The 20,221-nt window shown below is 45.3% G+C and overlaps 1 protein-coding gene across 1 annotated transcript in view; it reads right to left on the minus strand.

The window, feature by feature from the left end:
* Positions 1-9,707: 9,707 nt before the first annotated feature.
* Positions 9,708-20,221, minus strand: part of RHOJ (ras homolog family member J) — a gene marked incomplete at its 5' end in the record, with an annotated part of 52,413 nt that continues 41,899 nt past the window's right edge. Inside the window, 4 exons of the mRNA XM_084270678.1 lie at positions 9,708-9,886; positions 11,004-11,099; positions 12,371-12,535; positions 17,756-17,814. Coding sequence (XP_084126804.1) covers positions 9,740-9,886; positions 11,004-11,099; positions 12,371-12,535; positions 17,756-17,814 — 467 coding nt within the window. The 3' untranslated portion in view covers positions 9,708-9,739. The remainder of the gene's footprint in view (positions 9,887-11,003; positions 11,100-12,370; positions 12,536-17,755; positions 17,815-20,221) is intronic.

The following is a 20,221-nucleotide window of genomic DNA, read 5'->3' on the forward strand; positions in this document are numbered from 1 at the left end:
AAAGGAGAAGGTGCAGTTATGGAGAAGGTGTTGCTGTGTGACTTGGGCACTGTACTTGGCTCTGCCATAGACAAGCCAAGTAAAGAGGAGAAAATCAGTGGATTTTGTTGTGCCTCAGTTTCTTCTCTGGAAACTGGAAGTGTCAATACAGCTGACATTTTCTTCTCCCTGCCATGCTTTGGAGTGTATGAGCTCTAAGGTCCCTTGTGATGAGTCATATCCTCAGCACTCCATCTCTCACGTTGCTTGTTGCTCTTTTAACCTGAACTGCAATAGTCACGGTCCTGCAGCACTGTGATTTCTGACAGTACTTTCCTGTTATGTGAAGGCTGCAAAAGTCCACTGGGTCTTGAAGTTCAGCTTCCCTCACTCCTGTGCTGTAGCTGGTGTGCCCAGCCAGCCTGACCACATCAGATATCAACATATTTTACCTTGTCTTCAAACCTGAGTTACTGTGAGAGGGAGGGCAGGAAGCCTGCCTCCCTGCAGGCATTTCCTGCATTGACTGGATTTCTTTCTGGGGGAGGGGACAGGCAGCTCCCTCCTGCTCTCATTGTACTCACATGAAAACATAGGAACCGCCACCGGGGCTGGGAGCAAAGGGTTGTCTCACCCAATATCCTGCTGCTGACAGTAGCCAGCAGCGGATGCTCTGAGAAATGTGAAAGCATCAGGGCTGTATTGAGATATCCTTTCCCAGCTATACCCACCCAGCTTTAGCAGGCAGCAGTTTAGGAAGTTTCTGCTCTGGAGGTCACGTTTGGCATCTTGTTGTTAACCCCAGATGTGCAGGTCCTCCACACTGCTGCTTCCTGGACAAAGTCTGGCCATGGAAAGTCTGGTGACCAATACCAGTTTTCTCTAGGAGCAGGCAAATCAAATATATTCCAGACCATATGCTGTGCCCTCTTCAATAGTCTGGACTCCTCCAAGGATGTGTCCTCTTAGAGCAGATAGGGATTTGTGCTGCAGTGCCTTTCTATTAGGAATAGATTTTGCTACACACTGTCTTGGCTCTGTGAGTGAGTGAGTGCACCAGACAGGGGATGAGTGAGCCTGCTGAGGTTCACAACCCCAGGGACACAAAAAGAGCCTTTCTCTGGTGAAACTTGCTTTAGCCCAATCAGTATTAGGGACATTGCTGAGGAGTGGTGGGGGTTATTGTTTTAATTTGAAGACCAGACTAGCTGGTCAATGGGATTGTTTATAGTTTTAAAACCAGTAGTAATGAAAAGCTGTGTAACAAAGGCACTATCTTTTATGTATTTATTTATAAACAAGATCCACATCTCTGCACTGAATCCCTGGAAGACTGGAGCGAGTCATCTTGATTCCAGTCCAGCGTTTAAGGACTGTCTTTCCTCCTTTAAGCTTTTCATTTTATCTCCTGCCTCTCCTTGTCCTGTCTCCAGGACTGAAGGTTACACAGCTCATCATCTTCCTTCCCATCAGCAAGGGCTTCTTGGAGGGTTTTGTTACCTGTGTGTTAGTTTTGTCAGTGAGTAACCACCTCCCCTCAAAACTTCTAAACCCCCAGGCTAACTCTTGTCTTAGCTGCTTTACCAAGAGAGCTCCAGAGCCTGCTAGGCTGCCACACGCTGTCATCTCTCCAGAACTCCCTAAATATTTACTCAATGGAGGGAAAATATCCTATGATGCTGTGATATTGCAGTGGACACCACAGGCAGTAATGACAAGAATGCCTTATTAAAATTTAAAAAAAAGGATATTCTGTTTGAAAGAGGAAGCCAACCACCTTAACATTGGTGGAGGATAGGAGGCTAAATACCTCCAGGCCAGTCACTCAGGGGTACCCTGGGACCAGAGCGAGCTGAAGGCCAAGTGCCTGCAGGGAGCCAGTCCTGCAGGTCCCACATCTCCACCTTCCCATGCTTCCAGGCTGCAGAGAATTTGGTTAAGCAGTGGTTTCCCAAGAGGAAACCTCTCATGCCTGAGAGGAGCAAACCTCTGTGGTGTCACCTCCTGCTTGACTTTCCGCAGGTGATGCTGGAAGGTGCAGGCAGTGCCAGGACCACCCAAAAGCACCCAGAATAAACACAGCACCACACCTTCTCAAAATGATGCTGCCAAAATACTTAGTAATACATTTATTTTGTTAAAATAAACTATGTACAATAGACGATATTAATATGCAGTTACAATATACAATAATTACATGTTTAAAAGAGGATAAGCAAAAGAGTACAGGATCATGTGCTGTAAATAGGAAACTAATACTGTCTACATGATTTTTAAACTATGCAGAACATAATTGCTGGAAAACTGAATTTCCTTGGTTTGAAACTTTATTGCTTTGACATGAATTGCATAGATTTGGTTAATCTTTGAAAAAAGATCTATCACTCAAAAGTCAGACATAATATTTTCATACTCATCCTTTGGTTTTGCCAGCCCCATTCTCCAGTGATATTGCACACAGCAACTCTTAAGAGAGAAAGATTCAGTTGGTCTCATCAAGTAAAGTAAATGACTCTTTTCCTTAACTTACTAAAAACTGACTGATGAAGTGTTAGGTCCTGATTTGTGCTGAGGTCATTAAATCTGCTTCACAAACTCAATTAGAATAACTCATTGTTATTTTTAGTATTGCTGAAGTAGTATGCAAAAAAGGAAAGGAAAGCTGTTTTGTTGTCTCTGTGTTCTCAGGGGAGTGGAGAATCCCTCTGCTCATATTTGACAAGTGCATCAACATCATAACAGATCAAACTGGATTCAGTTGCCCTTGCACTAGAGGACAGTTCAGGTCCAACTCTCTGCTCCTCTCTGCAGCCTTCTTTGAAGCCCTCCCAGTCTCAAGGTGCTGCTGAGCCTCAGGTATCCCGATGTGAGTCCACGGAGGCATCTCCGGGCCCTCTCACCAGGGTGACGCGATACTCACCAGGGCAGCATGGACACCACGCTCTGCTTTGCTCTGCAGCGTTTCCCACCCGGCAACCTGGGCTCACCACCTTAGATCACTTCTGCTCATGAGTGAAGAAGGCTTTGCTGGTGTCTTTCCCCTCTCACATAGCTTGATGTTATTGCTTGTTAGTGAATTACCATTTACAGGTTTGGGGAAAGTTTGGGCTCCTTTACTCCACACTGACAAGGCAGTTCAGTGCTTGCCTTCTCTGTAATGCAGTGAGAGCAGCTGCAGTCATACTATGGATATGGCCCACACCCAAACTACTTTGACAGACATCAGACAAAAAATTCTACATGTTATCAGTACAAATGACTGCTGTGTTGGAAGCTCTGGAAACTGTAGACTCGACTGGTGACAACTGTTTACTCCGAATTCATTAACCTCTGATCAAAGTCAAAATTCACCAGCATTGATATCAGTGAGAGTTTAAACTGATCTTTGGCAAAACCAAATGCAAAATTAAATCTGACACCATGAATGGGATGAGATGAAGTTAAATGACAGCAGGGAGTGCAGTGACAATGTCCGCGAGGATTCCCGTTTGCCTTGAATGTTACACTGTTAAGGTAATCATCTGCACCTCCAGTCTCAGTAGTGGTTGAAACAAGGAGTTGTAAATCCAGTCTCTGAAGCTCAAGCTAAAGATCAGATCAGCAAAGTCTCCAGATGCCTAACTTCTTTTGGGAGTCCACAACCAGCAGCCAAAAGGTATAAAATATCCTTGGACCTGGCTCAGTGTATCTGTGCGCTCAAAGTTTGGTCAGCCACAATAAAGGGGAGAAAAGGAGGAAACGTAATGTCTCTCAAATGCTTTCCACATTAGTCATGTGTGGACCCCATTGAAAAGTTCCATTGTCTTTATGAGAATTGAAATGAAGCCAAAGTACAGCATCTTTGAAAACCCCACTCCAAAAGAATAGTCAGAAGCAGCAGCCAAACACCGCATTTCAGTCTGCACATTGTGCAAGGGGGTGGGGATCAAAAAGCTCAAAGTTGCAACACTTCTTCAAAGTTAAAGAGATTTTTCACAATTGACAGCAATTCATATGACTTTTGCCTGTTGTATGGGTTTGGGAGCTCATTTTCCTCTTACAAGTAGGTTCTGACTCTTGTTTTTGTGTGTTCTGGTGGGGTTCCTGGAACTGCCTGGAAAAAAAATAGATTCCAGTTCACGTGTTTCTGAAGCTTTAACTGAAACAAAAGAACTCCAAGATTATTTTTCATCCTAGTTATGGGTGCCTCCTTAACATCTTATAATGAAATTTAATTTTTGTTAGGATCAAACTGCCTAATTGTGGCTCGGGGCCCTGATTTTGCAGCTCTCCCCCAAAGCAGAAGTGGAGATGCTATTCTGTTGCATTCATTACTTGTAATTGGTGGTTTTGTCCCAACTTTTTGATGCAGAAATATTTCTATTCATGTTTTGTTTTGATAGGTGAAGACAGCTGAGATCACAAGCCACTACTGCTATCAGTGGGAGGCTTTTTTCCTGCTTTCAGATGGTCTTTATTCAGTAAGAGGAAAATAAACATTTATAGTAGAGATTTGTCTTCATTTTTATGTAGAGCTGAAATGTGTCTAGAAGTTAACTGATGTAGCTTGCTCCATGCTCACCTCCTGTCACAGCAGATGCTCCTCCAGAACCAAGAAAACATTCTGTTATTTCCAGATATATATATTTTTTTTTAGTGTAGGATAGAACACATTACATATCCCCCTAGGGAAAAGGAAAATACAGGGAGAAAGGAATGTGCAGCCAGATTCCTGCATTCTACCTGTTTATTGAACAAATGGTCCCTGGGCCAACATGAGCATATGTCAGTTGTTTTGCTGGGGAAGGAAAATGTGCTTTGAGACAGATTGATGCCACTGCAATTTATCTTTAATCCAGAGGAAGTTTCAGTGTGGTGAATCAAGAGGTATTTGCTGTGCCACTTGGGAAAAAGCAGCTACAGGAAAGGTCGTGGGCTGTAAGCAAGCTATGCAAGTGAGCAGGTGCCTCTCATGTCTGAATTAGAGGGATATTTTGGTAAGGACACAGAAGCTTCCATGGGGAAAATACACCTGCTAGATCATTGGTGTAATTGGCCACTGTTGTGCGTGAGGTTGGGTGGAAATCGTTTGCAAGGACTTCCTCAGCCTTTTGCAGGGTTCTTGAATTGGGTCTCTGGAGTCTTGGGACAGTATCTGGGGTGGAAGCTTGACAGGCTGTCAATGGGAAGTGAAGCCCATGCACCCCTGTCAACAGGTAGGGAAATGTTTGTTCCCTGTTGCTCTCTGTTTGCTACAGTCATTTTTGCTGTGTTTAATTCTGTGTTTATTTTGAACTAAAGCAGTGCTTTGAAAGAGAAAAAAAGTGAGAAATTACAGTAACAGCTGCTGAAATGATTGTTTTGATTGTCATGCCAGACCTGGAGTGAATTCTGCAGTTCCCACCAGCAAGAAGATGATCTGCATCAGGACTGGTGCATGTGGAAGTTGAGGGAGAGATTCACATCATGCCTAATTCAAGGCAGTGCAAGGCAAGAGCTTGTAGTTGGTTGTTCTTCATAAGATACATACTACTGCAAATAGATATTTATGGGACAGAGAGAGAGAAGGTTTGGGAGCATTTGGCACATAGGTTAACTGAGAGAAGCTCATCTTGAGTACTGCTCCCCACCACTCCTGGGGGATGTAAGTACATGGGACTTACACCCAGTTGAACAGATGCTCTTGAATGGACCTGTATGGAGCTGGAGCCTCATTTCTGCATTCTCCCCAGCTTCTCTGAGCTCTGGGAGGCACAGGACAAACCGTGGAAGTCTTTGTGGGACCTCCTTCAGGTCATGCTGGAAGTGGTGATGTAGCACAGCATTACCTCAATTCCACTGGCCTGGTGTGTTAGCAGCACTCTGAAGGGCAGAGGGATCTGTAGGTTGACTTATTGTGACAACAGCTCTCTGATGTCTTGAAACATTCTATCTTTAATACCCAATATCTCTCCTGTCTCCTTGCAGGAGTTTGCATGAAAACCCTTTAGGGACTCTGGAACTACGGCTTCAGGGTAACAACTCCTGGTGGAACGTTAAGGTCTCAGAACAGGACAAAGGAGATGGGTTTTACAGGATCTAGAAGATTTCATAGAAGTTGTGAGTGCTTTTGGAATGGTAGCAGAATATTAGCAAAGGCAGCTCGGATGGGAAAGGTTTTGACACCAGTTGCATTAAGAGAACATTGTCAAATAGGTTCCTGGGTGGTTTATAGCCTTTAAAACTCTCTCAACCGTGTTCCTTTGGAGGTCAAATTGGGGTCTGATTTCTAGATCATCTTACAGTGGGAAAACCCACCTCCTTTCACCTGGCAATCCTGTATTGATTTTCTTTTCTTGTTACTAATGCTGCTTGAAAATAACTCGAAGTTTATATCTGTTGCCTTATGCCTGTGCTTGCACTGTGTCTGGTGTTTTGATATTTCTGAAAATAAGCTTTTCTGCCTGTTCACAAGCCATCTGTTGGCTTTTAGAAAAGGTATTAGGTATGACTTGCCAGATAGTCAATGAGTCTCCTTACATCTGCCTGCAATCCCTATCTAAAGCCTATTGTCCTGTGCTTATTCCTGCCTCCCCAAAGTAACAGTGTAACAGGGCAGATCCTTGAGTAAGTGCCACATAACCTAACACAGGAGTAATGTTTATGGGACCTGCATTAGCCATGGTTATTTTAAAAACATTTATTTGTGTTGGAAGAGAAATTAAAACCAAATGGAGTGCGGAGACCATTTCTCAGTGGATTGTGACCACCCTCCCTCTCTTGCAGATCCCAGATGTCATATCTTGGTCACAATCAGCTTGAAAAACTTGAAATTTTACTGCCTCACAAACGTTGTGTGCTTGGGTTTGCAAGTCCAAATAAAACCTTGGTTAGCCTTAACTTTTTTTTCCTATATGTGCAGTGATCTGTGCAGGGTGCTGCAGTTCAACACGTTAGGACAGCAGCATTTTAGCTTCTACATCACCATGTGCTTTTCAGTTAATTTTCCTCAAACCACTGCAATTACATATTAATGCTATAACTTTTACTTGAGTTTTGATTCGATATGCCTATCCTATCCATCCCATTAGCATTAATAGACACGCCTGATACTCAGTGACACACACAAATACTTGATTATTTCTGGCTTTCCCTGATGCAGGCTGGGAATGCTGTATTGCACTTTCCCAGCGTGCTCATTATTTCATGATAAGCTCAGCTGTCAGCCTGGATTGCTGTTTCCTCTGTGTTTTGTGAAGCTCTAAGAATATCTGGCAGCTCCGACCTGAGTGTTTGCATTGCGCTTCAGCTAAAACAGACGTCACTTACTTTAACCAGAGACTTGTATATAGGCTCGTGCTCTGCAGCAACCTACATGAGCTAAACCAAAGGAATCATCCTAGTTCATCTCCACTGAAGTAAACAGCATCACAGTGAAGCTTTCTTGTCTCTGAAATCTGTTGAAAGCTTTTGTTGTCTGTTTGTTTCAGTGGCCTTCTAGTCATGTTGTAAGCTAATTGACATTCCTATAACCTTTATTAATTTACCCCACACCTGGTTTTCCTTGTATTTCTCTTATATCTCTTGACATGCTATAGATGGGCTGATTGCCAGTGTCCCAGCTGCGTGAATACTCACTGCTCTGCCTGGGGATGGCAACAAGCCTCTGTGGCATGACAGGAACTCCCTCACCCAGCTTCAGCACTGTCCTTGCTCTGAGCTGTGCCATTGAAGCAAATGGCTGGGACATAGTAAACCCAAATATATAATATGCATAGAGTGCCAGCAGTGAGGAAACCTGTGTTTTCTCTGCCTTCGACTTAGCACAACTTTGTTTCCATCTGTGCTTTTGTGCAGAGGGTAAGAGATGGTGAGTGAAAGCCTGATGGGTAACAGCAACAAGGTGTCTGCCTTGACTTTATCACTTTTGTTGGAGAGAACTGTTGATTTCTACCTGGAAACATTTTGGAGTGTTGGATCTGGTTTCTGTACGTTCCCATGGTAAATAAAATTTGAGCTAAAGGAGGAGCTTGGATCCATCAGCTTCAGTGGCTGCAGGGCTGGGCACTACATGGTGCCTGTTCCAGTCTCCTCAACAGGGGTGCAGTTCCTGTAGTCCTGCTGAAGTTGCGAATTGCTCTGAGTAGCAGCAGCTCCACAGTTCACCACTAATCACCAGAGGTTTTCTGGTTGCATGTGTGCACAGTGCTTCTGTAGAGGAGCCATCTGGCGATCCCCTGCCCTGGGGCGAGGGCATGTGTCCCTGGGCTGGGAGGCTGCACTGCTTCCACGTCTGGAAATGCTGGCTGCAGATACTGCTTTTGCATCGAGTTACATCAGAGGTGTTACTGCTGGAGCTGTGATTTTTCTGCTTGGGGAATGAAATCCATAACAAGGCAGTCTCATGGCATCTCCAGGCTACCTGAAGGCAGCTGCAAGTATCAAGACACCCTTCGCGTTCACCTCTGAGTGTCTGTGTTGCTATGATGCGTGGAAGTGTAGGCTCCCTGGAGAGGCTTTAGGGGAAAGGCACGCTTTTTTCAACAGCAAAGAGAGCTGTCAGGCAGCTTCCCTTAAGGTCTGGACTTCGTGTCTCTCTGCTATGGGCTGCAGCCCATCATCTGTGACTCGTGTGAATGGACTGCAGCACTCACCGTAATGAAGATGGAAAAACAGGAGCAAAGAACAAAGTAATGAATGGGAGGAGGGAGACTACAATAAATCAACATGTTTACAACTCCAATGAGGTTTTTTACATAAGGTACTCCATAAAAAAATAATCTTAAGGCAATTGGGTCACCTTAAAGCACTTGAAGTCAGCATGACCTTTGGCTTTCTGGTTTTTGCTATTTTTGTCTGCTGGGTGAGATGTAGAAATCCAACTGATCTAATAAGGTAAATTTTCAGTTGCCATGGCAATATGTCTTGTTCATGCTCTCAGTTTGGGAGATTGTTCCACGCTGCTATTTCATGTCCAGGGCAATATTCTTTGGTGGCAGAATTTCTTTGTTTCAGTACATTAATGCTACAACTCTGTTCTTTGTTTCCCAGATTACAGAAACATGGCTCAGCCTGAACATTCCCCTGTAAAAATACAGTTATTTGCATTTTTTTTGTTGTAAGAACATTCCTTCAGTCTGGAGGTAAATGTTGATCCATTTTGATTGATAGCTTGGGTGCAGAAACATACTGACACTGTGAAGTTTCACCATTAAATGAAACCAACCTGGAATCACTCCACATTTGATTCCATGTAGTCTGAACAAACTAAAGTATATCCTGAACTAGCAAGTCTTATAAAAGAAAGGTAATTGAAAAGTACATCCTACCTATAGTGTATATCTTACATATTAGATTTCTACAGATCTCCATGTGCTTTCAGTCAATTCAGAGTCCATTCCTAAGTACTGCAAATTCCTAATTTGGATCAATTCTTGCCTAGGACCACAAGTGCAGTTTCACTCATTTCTTTTACCATGTTTAGCTCTCTGTTTTTCCACATGCCACCTTCACCTTATTCCTAAGGTGAAGAGTCAAGCAGGAGCAGGTTTCTGCTGGCTCAGCGCAGTCTGCAGTAGTGGGCACAGACTGCATACAACTCTGGAGGGTCAGGAAAGCACATAGACATGAGTTGGCCTAGTGTGATACAGCTTGGAGGTTTCACAGAACGGAAGGCTCCTATATTTGGGTAAGAAGGACCCCTTTCTGGTCATGTTCCCCATTGCAGTTGCATGTGACCTTCATTGCCTTTCTAACCTGCTTGGTTTCATGGAACTTGTCTTGCTTTTCTTCCCAAGTGATCTCACACAAGGGTGCAGCAGCTGTGGCACTTTGCACAACGCTTCTTCTTCTTCTTGGGGTGGAAAATGGTCAGGATTGCTTCATCGAAGACAGTCTTAAGGCCTTTCTGAGTGAGGGCTGAGCACTCCAGGTAGCACTGTGCTCCAATCTGAATGAGAAGAGAAGAATTGTGAATACATTTTTTTCAGGGCAGGCGCCAATCTCCTCCCTCTGGTGATCAGTGATAGAACCTGAGGGAACGCTATGAAGCTGCGACAGGGGAGGTTTAGGTTGGACATCAGGAAGAGGTTCTTTACTGAGAGGGCAGTCTGGCACTGGCACAGGCTCCCCAGGGAAGTGGTCACTGCACCGAGCTTGGCTGAGGTCAAGAAGCATCTGGACAATGCCCTCAGTCACATGCTCTGACTTGGCTGGCCCTTTGTGGAGCCAGGAGTTGGGCTTGATGATCCTTATGGGTCCTTTCCAACTCAGAACATTCTAGGATTCTATGATTCTATACCTGCTTTTGGGAGAGACAGAGCAACCCTGTTCCAGCATCCTTCTATGTGCGAATGCGTGCTGCCACAGAGAGATACTCAGACCTTTAGAAAAGGGGTCAGGTCATTGCTCTGTTTTCTATCTGGCTACCTATGGGGTTAAGGGACAAGCTCAGGTGGTCATCCTGAGCAAGGGACCAGGCCTGCTAATGCATGTTCTCAGTGGCCTGTGAAGGCCAGAGTCTGTAACATCTCAGGTGGAAATGGCTGGGGTTCAGACACCTGCATTTCAGGGCTTGGGGAGGTATTTTATCCCTCTGCCTCCCTGGGAGAAAGGTTTAATAGCACAGAAACCTTGGGAGATCCTTGTCTCCTGCAAGAAGTGCACTGGATAAGTGAGAATCAAGCTGTCTGTGTTTCTGTAAGGGACAGGGATGAGTTGGGAAGGAGGCGACTGCAGAGAGGTGTTTGCCACGTGCTCCTCCTGACAGAAGCCTGAACAAGAAACACTTGACTTAGGTCAAGTAGGCAGTAAAATCTGTTTTGCTGTCCATTGCCACCTCCTGCCCTGCATCCCTTGCTGCTTTGCTGAGAGCTCAGTTGGAGAGCATGGAAAAGCAGCAGGCTCAGGAGCCACAACCTGTGTCTGGCTCCAGCCTGTTTGAGCAGAGACGTCAGTCTCTGGCTGGGACCAACCAACGTGCCCCTGGAGGAGCTCACCTCGAATGAAACAAACCCAATGGAAAGCTGTGATTACCCACATTAAGGCACCCCAGGCAAAGCCATTACCTCCTTCGCCAGCTTCACTCCGTGCTCGTAGGTGAGTGGTTTCTCCTTCATGTAAAGCAGCCGAGCCAGAGTTTTGGGATCATCCCGGAGATCAATCTAACAGAAAATTCACAAACACTGTGCTCAGTACCACCTTGCTGTAGTTCTTGAGATAGATATTCATAGCTTTATGAATCCACTGTCATGTCCTTGCATAAAGGCATCTGTCCTCCAGGCCTCAGATACTCCATAAACTCATTGCACATCTATTTTCCTTTCTTTTTCCCTTTTTTTTTTTCTTTCTTTCTGTTTAACCATGAATTCCTTCTCACTGGTGGGTGATAGGGCCACAGCTCAGACAGCTGCAGTACAGTAAGGCTCTCAAAGGCTTTCACAATGTGGTTTGGAAAGTGTTGGTGGAAGCCTGAGCCCCACTGGAAGGGGAGGCTGCTGCGACCCTGCACTGCATCACCCAAAAAACATCCTGACAGTCCAGACAGAAGCAGCTCAGCCTGATTGACTTGAAACAAAATCCTTTATTTCCACAGAAAACATCAAAATGAACCCATCCATTTTCTGAATGTGTGATCCAAAGGGTAATATTTTTGTCTTAAAATGGGTGTTTTAGATTGTTCCAGTGTGGAAAACAAAGCCAGTGTTTGAAGGATTGGACTTTCCTGTGGCATGAAGATTTTGGTTTTGACTAGAATTTGATTTGTTTCTCCAACTTGGCTTAGGTTACTCTCCGGTGCTCGGACATTTTCCAGATGGTTGTATCCCTGCTTCTCACAGTCTCTAGCCACTCTGTGTCTTGGAAGCAAACTTGTCTTTAAGACATTTTTATTTGATCGATAGATTCATAGTTTTCAAGGCCAAAATAAAGTGGCTCGATCGTTCAGTTTAACATCCACTATAACAGAAGCAGGGAGGTGAGTCACTAATTGCAATGTTGCTGTTAAAACACGAGGGAGGTTTTTTCTTTTCCAGGTCTCTAAGTAAGTAATTTGATTAATTATTCCCATTCTTAAAATTTAGTTTGAAGTTTAGCTTCTGCTTCTAACCACAGGTTTTGAAGGTTTTTTCCTCCCTGACTAAAGGTTGGTCAGAAGTTTTTTCTCTCTCTAGGTATTTATGCCTCGATACCACCTTTATATACATTTGAATATAACAATGGGATGAATTCTGCCAGTTGTGACTAGCATAATGGGACATCTGCATGTTGGTTTCCATTCCCAGTCCCTGAGTTTTCCTCTCATGGGAAAATCTGACTGCATGTCACATAAGAAGTTAAATAGGAAACCTCTCCAGCCACCCCCCTGGGTTGCAGTAGGAGCCTCCTCGCTCTGAAGACCCCTGTGATGTCTGGCAGTGCACCTGCAGAGCATTACCTGTGTTCCTATGAGGACGTAAGGCACGTTGGGCATGCAGACTTTCAGCTCGGGCACCCACTCCTCCTGGACGTTGTGGTACGAGGCAGGGTTCACCACGGAGAAACAGATCAAGAACACGTCCGTGTTGGGGTAGGACAGTGGTCTCAGCTGGTTGTAGTCCTCCTGCCAGAGGGAAAACAGCAAGTATGTTATGAGGTGCTGTTTTGTCAGCAGCTTTACCCAAAAGAGCTGCTGCATTTTGTGTGTTAGCCGTGGTGATGCTGGTGTAGAGGGCACTGCTGAACAGCAGCCGTCACTGGTGGAGTAACGAGTCTGATCCTGAGGCTGTGTGTACTGACCCCAGCCCTCTGGTGATGCGATACCATCCTGGGAAGTATTATTTGACTGTCACTGTTAACTAATATTTGCTGATGACACACACCTCTAGCAACTTTTCTGTTAATATTATGGGCTTTCTATTCCCCAATAAGCATTTTAGATATGAGCCTATACAAAAAATAGGCTCTCTGGTCTATTTAATGCCATCACAGTCACGGATGGTACGCACTAATGTGTCAGTCAGCATCTTGAAAGTACAAAGCAGATCAAACCCAGGCTGCAGTGGCTGGGTACATCACTGGGGGAGTGATTTAGTATTTCCACAGACCCTGGACTGGGGATGGAGAGAGGCCTTCTCATTGTGAAGAAGGCAAATTTTCCAACAGCTCAAAGTGCATCTGTGTTATGTCGTGAACTGGCTTTCATAGCTGAGTTTCAAGGAAGAATTTAGGTCTGCTTTTAGGCTTGAGATGTTGAGAGCAAGCAGAGGTTTTTTCAAGCCATGTGAAAGGGATATACTGGCTCTTTCTGATAGTGAGAGCATATGGAGCTGTGTCTGGTTGGTACTTTTCAGTGATACCCGTTAGGAAATTTCAGGGTAATGAAACAGATGCTTAGAGGGGATGTACATGTCCTGAAGATTTTTTGGTTGGGTCCAGAATTAAAAATATTGGAAAGGAACACCAAGTTGGAGTGTGGGAAATGGTAGTACATGTTGCTGTCAGATCTGACTGAGGCCGAGGGCTTTAGTCTACAGTTATTCTGGGCAAGCCTCAAATCTGTGCAGTATGGTCTCTTCTTGGTTACAACTGCCTGGAACTTCATTTGGTGCAGTTCTACTTTGCAGATAGTGAAATAGTTAACAACACAATAAAAAGGGGAAAAAAAACCCCAAACCCACAAATTATCCAGGTGTTGTTGGTAAAACTTGAGAACATTTATTTGAGTTAGAGGAATATCCTGCATTAGGGGCAGGTGCAATGCAGCTGCTGCCTGTCCTGCTCAGGAACTGATGCAGGACTGCATCACTCTGTGGCTGGATCATGTGGTGTGTTAATTCTGTCTTGTTTCTGTCTTGCTTTAGTTGGGTCAACAAACGAGAAAGCTTAATTATGAGTTAAGACTGGTAAATCTTCTTTCACAAATCTTCTGTTCACTGAGTGTGCAGAGCTAAGATGAAGCAGACTACTTCTGAATTGACACTAATTTCCAAACCCTTACCCCAATGGATTATTTAAAAACAGTCTGCTGCAACCTTTTCTAAACAAAACTCCTTAATTATTTATTCTGAAAGGAAGTACCAGGCCAAATTTAGCTCTGTCTCCTTAAAAAGAAGCTTGAAGAAACATCCTAAACAACAAACAAAATGTTTTGTTTTGTCTAACTCAATGTTCATTGTCCCAAACCCACTTGAACAGGAAGGGTGAGTTCCCAGTTAACACCTCCAGCCCCAGAGCCACAGTATTTGACGTAAAGCCAGAGTATTTTCCCACTGAGCTGTGTGTTTCCAGTGTTATGGGAAGCACTGATCTGAAAAACTATTTCCATGACAAGAGGAGATGTTTAGACACACCAACCCAAGAAAGAGTGGATTCTCCACGTTCAGGGAATGGCAGAAAGAAAACTCAGAGGTGTTTGTGGGAAGATCAGTGATATGGGCCATGAAGAAGCAAAGCAATTGGGAGGAGATGTATACGAGGCTGTGGAGATGACACTCAGCTCCCACAGGTGACTTGAGGCAAAGTGGATGTCAGCACAGTGGGAGCAGAGGAGCAATTGCATTACAGAGGCAGCAGAGCTTCCAGGGGATGCTGGGGATGCGGGAGGCCTGGCCTGCTTATGGGGCATCATTTTAAACCAGAACCTCAAACCTGCTGGCTTCGCTGAGGTTATGCCATGGGCAATGAGGGCTGAGAGGGGGTGCTTGGCAGAGACCTTGTCTGTGGTTAACTGTCTCCGACAGCAGCCACGCGGTGGCAGCAAATCCTTGAGGAACCGTGATTTGGGAATTTTAATTTATTTATATTTTTTTTTGGAGAGCGAAATTGGCGGAACAGAACCAGTTTCAATATCCCAGACGTGCCTGTTTAGAGGGGCTGGGACTTACTGTACCATTAAAATTACAAACTAAAAGGCATGAGCACTCTGCCTCGCAGTGACAGCTGCAGGAGCGTTTCAGCTGGTTTTGCTTGTTCCTTTGTAGCTCCTTGAAAAGCCTTTTACAGGATCTGTGTTAGCAGCACAGAGCATTATATAAACCCTGAGGAGGGACCAACACGTAGCAGAGGTCTTGTCTCCTGGCAAGGCACACAGGAGCTTACATGGATGTGTTAAAGCGCAAATGTCATGGGTATGAGTTGATCTGGGCTCCTGTAGGTGCCTGTGTCTGAGGGCTGGCAGGAGCCTGCAAACCACATCAGGCCCTGCCTCTGTTTGTGCCCTCCAGGAGAGGGCTATAAACCCCTGCAATGGCCTGTTATGAGCTCCATCAGGATCGTATCTCATTCAGAGATGGTTGAAGTCAAGCAAACAGATAATGTGAAAAAGGGACTGGACATTTGTGTGTGTATGGGGCACATCTCCAGAGGTGTGACAGGGGTGTTTGGGAAGGGGCGTGAGTCCTCATGGGATTGGGCTGTAGCTGATCATTAATTTGTTTCACTGGCTTCATTTTGCTGCCAGCTATTTAGGGAGTGGAAGGCTTCCAGTTACGCTGCCTGGCCACTGGTTTGGCATGGAAATGCAGCAGGAGGCCTGGCCTGGGTGAGTTACGTGCCTGTGACTTTTCAGGGCTGAGAGGCACAGGCCGCTGTCGCTCCCTTCCTGCTCTCTCACCACTGATCTCTTCCCGCCTTGCAGCCCTGGGGCCCAGAACATACAGCAAAAGCTGCTTTCCTTTGATGTTGCTGCGGTGCTGATCTCAGGTACACTTCCTGCCATGTCAGCCCATTACAGCACCTCACACCTGAGTCCAGCCTGGGGCTAAAAAAGACCACTGCTTTCTTTCCTGCTAGGGCTGTTTGCGCCAGGGATGCAGAAAACCAGATACCCCAGATGTGGGGTCTCTGCCAGCTTTCCCTTCAGGCTGACAGAGGGTCCTGCTGCAGGAGTACATTTTCCAATTGTTATTTCATTAGCATATGTTTTATAGCGTTGCACTGCTGAGTGCTATTTTTGGCTATGACTTCACACTGATGCCTTTGGAAAGCCATACAACACAAGGAGAAGGAGGCAGGGAACAACCCAGATGATCTGTTGTTATAGCTTGAGCGTGTGGGAAGTATAATCCTCTCAGCCTCCAAGGAGATACAATCTAGTCATCAAGAAGTGATTCATGCTCTGAGTTTTGACTAGATGGCCATGTCTTCTGGACCAAGGTCTGAAAGGGAAATGAGCCTGATGAGCTGGAAAAGGTGCCTGGAGGCAGGTGGTGTTCTGGCTAGATGCAGAAGATGGCAAAATTGTGGAGGGGTGAAGTTTTTCAGAGAGGCAGATTTGTGTTACTTCTGGCTCAGGAGGACAAATAAAAGGATGTATTCTGAGGAAATGGCTAGCAGGTGGAACTATCAGCCCTACTAAACAAGCAGAAATATTAAGGCAGTGAATAAAATCTGACTGAGAACTGAACATAACTCCAGCCTCCTTTGCAAAGGCTTGTGGTACTGCTGGATTGTGACAGACATGCTCTGAGCTCTGCATTGTGAAGACAGAGTAGGAAATCGAACAGGCATTGAACATGGGACAAGGAATTGGGTCATATTTTGGGACTGGCTTTTGGATCATCTCTTTGTACCATGTAAACAGTAGGATGGGTGGACTGTGACACCAAGCTAGCTATGAAGTGACAGTTGCTTCCTACAGACATGTGATAGGATAAAATATGATAGGAAAAAGAAAAAAGCAACCTCCCAAAGCATAAAAGCCCCAATGCTGTTGAAAGCAGGGTTTGCTGGCAGTGACTGTCCTGATGTGGGTTTCGACCTCTCTGCATTCTGCTGCAAAGTCTACTCTGTAATAGGTGGCCTCTGCAGACAGGAGAGTCTCCTCTGCATTGTTTATACATTTCATAGCAGTCAGTCATGGCCAAACCCGCTCCCCCCACCCTGTTTTGGCCACAGAGAAGTGCTCCCAAAAGGGCTGCTGGGTCTCAGGGAGTGAAACAGGTTCCCAAAGCTCCTTTTCTCTCCTGCTGCCTCCAGTGCCAGCACGTCCTCAGCTGCCCAGTGCCAGCTCTGACTGGGGGAGCTGCTGGATGTGGGTTCCAGCCCTCCCAAGCAGGGGGAAAACTTGAGCCTGTTTCCTGCCCCTTGGGCAGGAGATTTCCTGCAGAGTTTCTGTGTGGATGGTGGTCATTTCTTTACTCTGCTGGTTGCTGGCATTTGGAGGCAGGGGAGGAAAATCTCACCATGAAAATGTCTTGCTCCCTGTACCCTTTTGTGCCCTTTTCCTGGCAGAGCCAGGCACTGATAATTACTCTCTTCCTCTCCAGGGGGTGAAATCAGCCCACAGACCAGAGCTCTTTGGCAAACTTTTAGAGCAGCACACCACATCAGACAGTGGGAAGAGTAAGTAAGCATGGGATGCAGACTCTCTTGTGATGCACATCCTTATCCTGGGGGAAGGATGCTGGGATGGGTGCTGGTCTGTCCGGGTTACCGCTTAAAATGGTCAGTAGCTGGTGTCTGATAGGCTGGTGCTGTATTCTACTATCTTTCTGATCTTAAAACAGGAATTCTTTGCTGTATCTTCGATGCCACCATGTGGTAAAGGCAAGAAAACACTGACTTTATGTGTCATATTTACAGTAGGAGGTGGATATATGGGAGTCTGAACAGCCAAATCAGGCTTAATTATTTTGCTTAGACAAAATGCATTCTTAGGGATGGATGTGTGTATATTGCTGAACCAGAATTAAATCTCAGTGTAGAAAACAAGAAGTTGTTAATATTTAAAAAAAAAACAAACCCAAACCTTCAGAAACATAATGAACAACAAACTCCAGCATATGGTAGTAACAAACCAACCATGGGAAAAGAAACTTAGAAATGTTTCATTGTAATTTACCTGCCCTGCAGTGTCATAAAGTCCCAGCAAGTGTTGTTGTCCTCCCACAGTCACAGTTACTGGAAGAAAGAAACAAGATATATTGTTTATGCACAAGCCAGTGGCCTCATTTTTATGTGGTTTACTCTGAAAATGCCAATACACCCCTGTGCTAGACACATAAGCACGTACCTTAAAATATGGATCCTAAAGCAAGCACATAGACTCAAGCCAAATCAAAGACAGCCTAAAGTCACAACAGAAGTAAATGCTCTATGCCAAGCTCTTCTTTCTTCACAGACAGATGAGGGGCACACACTGTTGCTATTGGGGACCCAGAAACATTTGCTTCTGTCTCTGCAGCCACCAGCTGACCCCATGAGATGGTAGGATTTGAAAGCACAGGATTCCTGCCTCCCCACCCTGAGTGTTGGGGTGGTTTTGTCATGGATCATTGCAGTGGATGCCCCAAAGGATGGGAAGAAGAGAAGCATTAATGTTTGCAGGGATGCTGAACAGATTCTGTGACAAATCAAGGAAAACATGGCTTAGTTTATTGATCACACTCAGCCCTGTTACTCCTTTAGCAGAACTCCTTTTGAACTTCATTTTGAACCCACTGACATTGATGAAAAGGGTTTTTTATTGCTTTTGGATGAACTGTTATTAGCTGATCTCAGTAATCAGTGTTATTTTGTATAAAGGGTATGATCTGTGTTAATGACATTTAGTTAACCAGTTAATCAGCTTAAATCATTGCTACTCAACTGAAAAGATGTGGGGGGGAGGAATTAATTTCCACTCGTTAGACAGCAAGAAGACTAAACATTCATCAGGAAAGCAGCTTGTTTTAAAGCAGGAGGGCAAATGGCTGGAATGAACACAGAGCTATGGCTGGGGCAGGGGGTGGGGGTCAGACTGGTGCCCCTTGGCTGATCACAACTTGCCATTAATGAGGACTGGGGAAGATTGATAGTTACTTGGCAAAGAGGAGGCTTGAAAAACTTCACAGAGGTTCTTGCTGATTCTTTTTCCAGTGATAAGGCTTTTACAGGAGAAAAGCACCTACCAGTTTATAGAAGTTAATAGCTCCTGCACTGGGGAAAAATGTCCTGCTTGAAATCTTTTAGACTTGAAGTCTCTGACAGTGTGGCTGGACAGATTGATTGTTCAGCAGCTTTACTTGCTTGCAAAGCAACACAGTAATTTTGCTAGCACATAAACAGAGCAGGACTGACATCCTGAAAGTACAAAGGCTCAGTGAGGACCAGACTTGCTGATGAGAGCAGGACGGGCTGTGCTCACCCACTGCTGGGGCTGCCGTGTGATGTGCAGGGAGGGAAGGAAAGAAGAGATGGGAAAGGGGCTGGGAGCCTTCCTTCTGCTCCTCAGCTCAGGAGGTAGCTCATACACAGTGCAGCTCCCAGAAGCAGTCAAAATGGGGCTAGCTATTGAGCATGGATACCCATAGGTGGAAGATCCCAGAAAAAAAGGTAGCAGGGTGGGGAGATGGGTACCAACTGGAGAATGCCCAGATGATCCATCCCCTTCCTGCAACCTGACTTTGGTAAACTAATTTGAATGAAATCTCCCCAGAACCCAGGATTTCAACGTCTTGTGGTGTAGGGAGTCTCAAATTGTCCCAGTAGAGCTATGAGCTGTATAAGCCTCCTGACAATATGCTTTTCTTAGCTCCTTTCACAGAAGCAGTGTGGCCACAGGTGATCCTGCACAGCTTACTGGAGGCAGCTGGGAGGTATGAAGTTTTGTCCAGCTGCAACCTTGGCGAGCCTTCAGCCTGCCCCTGTGCCAACCATTGCAGGAGCCAGACCTCTTCTGCTGATTTTACTGTGCTCCAGGACCAACTATGGAATGTGTAACCTTCCTCTGAAAGCAATTTTCCATCTGCAGTGTGTGGGTCACTCAGTGCTGAGGTGCCAAGGTGGTGTTTGGGACTGCACGTGAGTATCAGTTGCTCTGTCAGTCCTTGGTTGAATCTGCATGGAGTCTGCAGAACCCCTCCAAAGCAGGATGCTCATATGGCACCTGTGTGGCCATGGGGTGCACACAGGTGCAAGTGATGTAATGAGTATGATGAAGAGACATTTGCCATATCTCAGTGCTGACGTAGCTATCCAGCTTTGCCTCTCATGCCAGGTAACCCTGAGCTGGGTCCTGCTTGCAGAAGATCAGCCCAGGAATTCAGAGTTTTAGAAACTTAAAAATCACACTGAAATTTACTGTCCAGGCTCAGGCTGCTCTGAAGTTTTGCTGGCCCGTCTCTTGGTGACATCTGACTGACACAGCTCTGATGGAGCTATGTTGGCAAAAGGCCCTGGTGCAGATACAAACTGCTGTCATGTTCCAGTGGTTAATGTGGTTTGGAGACAAGCTGTTTGGATAGAGGTGCAGTCCATCTCCAGTGCATTATGCTTTGCCAGAAGGATATGCTCTAACAGCTCCTAAGCCGTTATCTGTGCTTTGTGG

This window comes from Gallinula chloropus, assembly GCF_964237585.1.
Source record: "Gallinula chloropus genome assembly, chromosome: 14".
In the NCBI taxonomy this organism is placed as follows: domain Eukaryota; kingdom Metazoa; phylum Chordata; class Aves; order Gruiformes; family Rallidae; genus Gallinula; species Gallinula chloropus.